The sequence below is a fragment of the Hyla sarda genome, chromosome 3 (genome assembly GCF_029499605.1).
Source record: "Hyla sarda isolate aHylSar1 chromosome 3, aHylSar1.hap1, whole genome shotgun sequence".
Lineage (NCBI taxonomy): Eukaryota > Metazoa > Chordata > Amphibia > Anura > Hylidae > Hyla > Hyla sarda.
Genome location: NC_079191.1, coordinates 158,509,561 through 158,515,862, shown reverse-complemented (window position 1 = coordinate 158,515,862; position 6,302 = coordinate 158,509,561). Strand labels below are relative to the sequence as shown.

Here is a 6,302-nt window from a genome sequence, read left to right as displayed (position 1 = left end):
CACAGAAGTGTGATTGACTTGGAGTTACATTGTGTTGTTTAAGTGTTCCCTTAATTTTTTTTGAGCAGTGTATGTTTGAGGTAATTTTACAAACTGACTTGTTACGTTATTTGTATCCTATTATGGTAAAGCAGGAATTTATTGAGCTCTTTATTGAATTTTCCATTTGTTAACACGTTTGTAAAAGCAGACTGTATTGGTGGGGGTTTGCTGTGGCAATGAGACTGAATGAATGCTCAGCTTTCATATGAGTGCGCTCTGGAAAAATTTAGGTAGGCTGTGATTGGTTGCTATGGGAAATCAGACAGTTTTTAAATTAGACAGATTGATAGAGAGAGACCTAATACCCCCAATGTGTTCGTCCCAACAGTGCCTGGTCCCGGTTGAGCAATGCTTCCTGCTTTATTTTCCACATGAAGATTGCACCTCCTCAGCTAGCAGTATACAGGACCGGGTACTATTGGGCCAGATGTGTGGGGAAAATCAGGGTAGATCAATAGAAGTTTTTGATTTTTTAGCACAGTTTGTGAGGCCAGACAATCCCTTTTATGAAGATCATGAAGGTGACACTATCAAATGTATTAGGGCAGAGAGCCCTCGGAATAGTGCAGTAGTAATTTTCAATACTATAGTAGCAAAAAATAAAATATGTGCAGTATCATAGATTTAAATATTACATTTCAACTGTATCATGTGGTTGGCATCAAAATCCAGAAGGTTGCAAACAATGAACACCAGTATTTTTCTTGACATTTTTATTGTTATAAACTACATTTACATTTGATATAGTATAAATTACATGGCTTCAGATTTTTATGAGGTCAAAAAACGATTTTAAAACAGATTGCACTTAGAATGAATAGCAAGTTCAAAGTAAAAAATCCTATCATTCACTCTAAAGGGAAGGTGAACATCATAAACAAGTAAGGGCACTTTAGAACTTAAAAAGTGTCACTTGGTATGTGCATTAGTGCTGTGTGTCAATGTAAAGGTCCGTTAAACATTTCTGTACTTGTTGCTAGGATAGCTTTTACACTGCTCTGTTTAGTTGGCCCCTTACCGCAGACAGCCATAATGGTGATATGGATAGATACTAGAGGGATCTAGAGAAAATTACTGATGTACAGTAATCCATTGCATCTTTTTAGTGTTTACGCCATTAGTACGGTATCCATATCTATACCATTAGATCACTTTTGAACAACGGCAGACATGTAGACAAATGTCACACCAATAATACCTAGAAAAGGTGTAGACAGCAGTTTTAATTCATTTGATACCTGAACACAGTTTTGCTTTATTACATTTCAGTCATCTCTTTTCATTACATATAAATCCGATCTGCAATGACAGCAGGTAAGTGAGTCACAACCTGAACCTTTATCCAGCAGTAGGTGTCCATTGGGTTGTATCGTGTGTATGGGTATTTAGAACTTAGAGCATCTGTTAATACATTAATGACAGGAGTCATGTCCTTCACACCAGAACTGACAAAGGCTTTCATTCTGGCAACCTGATGAGAGAAATTAATTTTTCCATAATCGTCTCGTACAGTTTCTGAAGCTTGATCCCACATGTCTTGTCCTCGCTTTTCCACTCCATCTCTGGTAAATATACCAGTGGCAGCTACAAAGTTTCCAGGCTCAACAATAATGACTTTCACCCCCCACTTGTACATCTCTTGTCTTAGACAGTCTGAAAAGGCTTCTACTCCATATTTGGAAACACAGTAGCTAGATCGAGATGGACAACCCATTCTTCCTAACATGCTTGCCATGCATACCACTCGACCTAAAGGGGGATATAAAAGAAATTTAAAATATAAAATTTAAAATATAAAAAGTGTCTGTCACAAATAAAAGAACTATGGACCACTGTACATCACACATAGTACTATTAGCGGCTTCCTGTACAGATTGACAAACACAAACTGTTGAATAAGAGCCTGTATTAGAGGGTTAAAAACTAGTTGGTTGATCAAAAGCTCCAATGACTGCTGAATATATCACATATACATACATACAGTCATGGCCGTAACTGTTGGCACCCCTGAAATTTTTCAAGAAAATAAAGTATTTCTCACAGAAAAGGATTGCAGTAACACATGTTTTGCTATACACATGTTTATTCCCTTTGTGTGTATTGGAACTAAACAAAAAAAAGGAGAGAAAAAAATAAATAAATTGGTCATAATATCACACCAAACTCCAAAAATGGGCTGGACAAAATTATTGGCACCCTTAACTTAATATTCGGTTACACACCCTTTGGGAAAAATAACTGAAATCAGTCGCTTCCTATAACCATCAATAAGCTTCTTACACCTCTCAGCCGGAATGTTGGACCACTCTTCCTTTGCAAACTGCCCCAGGTCTCTCTTATTGGAAGGGCGCCTTTTCCCAACAGCAATTTTAAGATTTCTCCACAGGTGTTCAATGGGATTTAGATCTGGACTCATTGTTGGCCACTACAGAACTCTCCAGCGCTTTGTTGCCATCCATTTCTGGGTGCTTTTTCATATATGTTTGGGGTCATTGTCCTGCTGGTAGACCCAAGATCTTGGACGCAAACCCAGCTTTCTGACACTGGGCTGTACAGTTCGACCCAAAATCTGTTGGTAATCCTCAGATTTCATGATGCCTTGCACACATTCATGGCAGCCAGTGCCAGAGGCAGCAAAACAACCCCAAAAGATCATTGAACCTCCTCCGTATTTCACTGTAGGTACTGTGTTCTTTACTTTGTAGACCTCATTCTGTTTTCAGTAAACAGTAGAATGATGTGCTTTACCAAAAAGCTCTATCTTGGTCTCATCTGTCCACAAGACGTTTTCCCAGAAGGATTTTGGCTTACTCAAGTTCATTTTGCTTTTTTAGGTCTCTGTGTTAACAGTGGGTCCTCCTGGGTCTCCTGCCATAGCATTTCATTTAAATGTCGACGGATAGTTTGTGCTGACACTGATGCTCCCTGAGGCTGCAGGACAGCTTGAATATCTTTGGAACTTGTTTGGGGCTGCTTATCCACCATCTGGACTATCCTGCGTTAACACCTTTCATCAATTATTCTCTTCCGTCCACGCCCAGGGAGATTAGCTACAGTGCCATGGGTTACAAACTTCTAGATTCTCCTTTTGCCCAGTGTGCAACATTATCAAGATCTCTGCAGATGGTCTTTTAACCTTTAGATTGTTGATATTGTCTCTCCTTTTTATCTGCTTTCAGGTGTGATTTTTATATTGCCCACACCTGTTACTTGCCCCAGGTGAGTTTAAAGGAGCATCACATGCTTGAAACAATCTTATTTATCCACAATTTTGAAAGTGTGCCAATAATTATGTCCAGACCATTTTTGGAGTTTGGTGTGACATTATGTCCAATTTGCTTCTTTTCCTCCCTTTTGGTTTAGTTCCAATACACACAAAGTGAATAAACATGTGTATAGCAAAACATGTGTTACTGCAATCCTTTTCTGTGAGAAATATTTCATTTTCTTGAAAATTTCAGGGGTGCCAACATTTACGGCCATGACAAATTTTATTTGCCATTATTTAAAAACCTGTGTAGTGGAAAAGATTACATCATACTCCCAAACAAATCAGCACTACAGAGTGATATCAAAAAATTATTTCTCTTTATTGAACAAAAAAACAAAACAAACAAACAGGACAAGATAATTTAAATAAAATAAAAATAAAAAAACACCCGCGAAAACACACATTACGAGGAAGGGCAAGTGAACAACTAATATGCATGATGTAATAAATCAGTGGGCTCCATAAAATGGAAGGGCAGCATATTCTGGTACAGACTTTACAATCAGTTTTACAAGTAAAAGAATAATGAATTTAAATATTTTTTTTAATGAATGCTGACCAAAAGCAAAAATGAGGGAAGATTACAAACTGGAAGCCACAATATCTGCCATGTGCTGAACTCAATGCACGTTTTGCTAACACAGAGCTTCGTCAGGGGGGCATGCATTGGAGTCAGCACAATACTTATAGATATTGCCTCTCATTTTTGCTTTTGGTCAACGTTCATTAATTTAAAATGTCTGTATCAGGATATGCTGTGGTTTCATTTTATGGAGCCCCCTGGTGGGACTACATTGCATCATGCATGTTAGTGTTTATCTTCCCCTTCCTTGTAGTGTGTGCTGCACTAGGTTATGTACAGCGCCCCCATAGAAATGAATGGAGCTTGTTCCATCTGTAGTATGCGCTCCTCTCAGAGAGCGGGGTGTTGGGCAGGAGATTGCAGGGGTCCCAGCGATCAGACTCCCCCCCCCCCCCCCTCCCATCAGACACTTATCCCTTATGATGTGCATAGAGGGGATCACTTTTTTTTTTAACCCCTTAAGGACCCGGCAATTTTTTGCACATCTGACCACTGTCACTTTAAGCATTAATAACTCTGGGATGCTTTTACCTTTCAATCTGAATCAGAGATGTTTATTCGTGACATATTCTACTTTATGGTAGTGGTAAAATTTTGTCAATACTTGCATCACTTCTTGGTGAAAAATTCCAAAATTCCATTTTTCTAACTTTGAAGCTCTCTGCTTGTAAGGAAAATGGACATTCCAAATAAATTATATTTTGATTCCCAAATACAATATGTCTTTTATGTTTGCATTATAAAGTTGCCAGGTTTTTACTTTTGGAAGACATCAGAGGGCTTCAAAGTTCAGCAGCAATTTTTCACAAATTTTTCTAAATCAGAATTTTTCATGGACCAGTTCAGGTTTGAAGTGGATTTGAAGGGCCTTCATATTAGAAATACCCCATAAGAGACCCCATTATAAAAACTGCACCCCTCAAAGTATTCAAAATGACATTCAGTAAGTGTTTTAACCCTTTAGGTGTTTCACAGGAATAGCAGCAAAGTGAAGGAGAAAATTCAAAATCTTAATTTTTTACACTCGCATGTTCTTGTAGACCCAGTTTTTGAATTTTTACAAGGGGTAAAAGGAGAAAAATCCTCTCAAAACTTGTAACCCAATTTCTCTCAAGTAAGGAAATACCTCATATGTATGTCAAGTGTTCGGCAGGCACAATAGAGGGCTCAGAAGGGAAGGAGAGGCAATGGAATTTTGGAGAGTGAGTTTTTCTGAAATGGTTTTTGGGGGGCGTGTCACATTTAGGAAGCCCCTATGGTGCCAGAACGGCAGAAAACCCACATATGGCATACCATTTTGGAAACTACACCCCTAAAGAAACGTAACAAGGGGTAAAGTGAGCCTTAACACCTCACAGGTGTTTGATGACTTTTTGCTAAAGTTGGATGTGTAAATGAAAAATAAAATGCAGTTTTTTCCCAAAGTTTACATTTTTTACAAGGGGTAGTAGGAGAAAATTTCCTCCAAAATTTGTAACCCCATTTCTTCTGAGTATGGGAATACCCTATGTGTGGACGTCAAGTGCTCTGCTGGCGCACTACAATGCTCAGAAGAGGAGAGCCATTGAGCTTTTGGAAAGAGAATTTGTTTGGAATGGATGTTTGGGGCCATGTGCATTTACAAAGCCCCCTGTGGTGCCAGCACAGTGGACCCCCCACATGTGACCCCATTTTGGAAACTACATCCCTCACAGAATTTAATAAGGGGTGCAGTGAGCATTTACACCCCACTGGCATTTGACAGATCTTTGGAACAGTGGGCTGAGCAAATGAAAAATAAAATTTTTCATTTTCACAGACCACTGTTCCAAAAATCTGTCAAACTGTGGGGCGTAAATGCTCACTGCACCCCTTATTACATTACATGGGGGGGGGGTGTAGTTTACAAAATGGGGTCACGTGGGGGGGGGGGGTCCATTGTTCTGGCACTATGTGGTTTTTGTAAACACACATGGCCTTCAATTCCGGACAAATCTTCTCCTCAAAAGCCCAATGGTGCTCCTTCTCTTCAGAGCATTGTAGTGCGCCAGCAGAGCACTTAACATCCACAAATGGGGTATGGTCTTACTCAGAAGAAACGGGATTACAAATTTTGGGGGCTTTTTTCCTATTTTCCCTTTTGGAAATGAAAACTTTAGGGTAACACCAGCCTTTTCCCATCCAACTTTAACGAAAATTCGTCAAACACCTGTGGGGTGTTAAGGCTCACTATACCCCTTGTTACATTCCATGAGGGGTGTAGTATCCAAAATGGGGTCACATGTGGGTATTTTTTTGCGTTCATGTCAGAACCGCTGGAAAATCAGCCACCCCTGTGCAAATCACCAATTTAAGCCTCAAATGTACATAGTGCGCTCTAACTCCTGAGCCTTGTTGTGCGTCCGCAGAGCATTTTACCCCCACATA

The 6,302-nt window shown here is 39.4% G+C and overlaps 1 protein-coding gene across 1 annotated transcript in view; it reads right to left on the bottom strand.

Annotated features, from left to right (window-relative positions):
* Positions 1–740: 740 nt before the first annotated feature.
* Positions 741–6,302, bottom strand: part of LOC130361820 (D-beta-hydroxybutyrate dehydrogenase, mitochondrial-like) — a 32,370-nt gene continuing 26,808 nt past the window's right edge. The window contains exon 5 of the mRNA XM_056565366.1: positions 741–1,791. Coding sequence (XP_056421341.1) covers positions 1,325–1,791 — 467 coding nt within the window. The 3' untranslated portion in view covers positions 741–1,324. The remainder of the gene's footprint in view (positions 1,792–6,302) is intronic.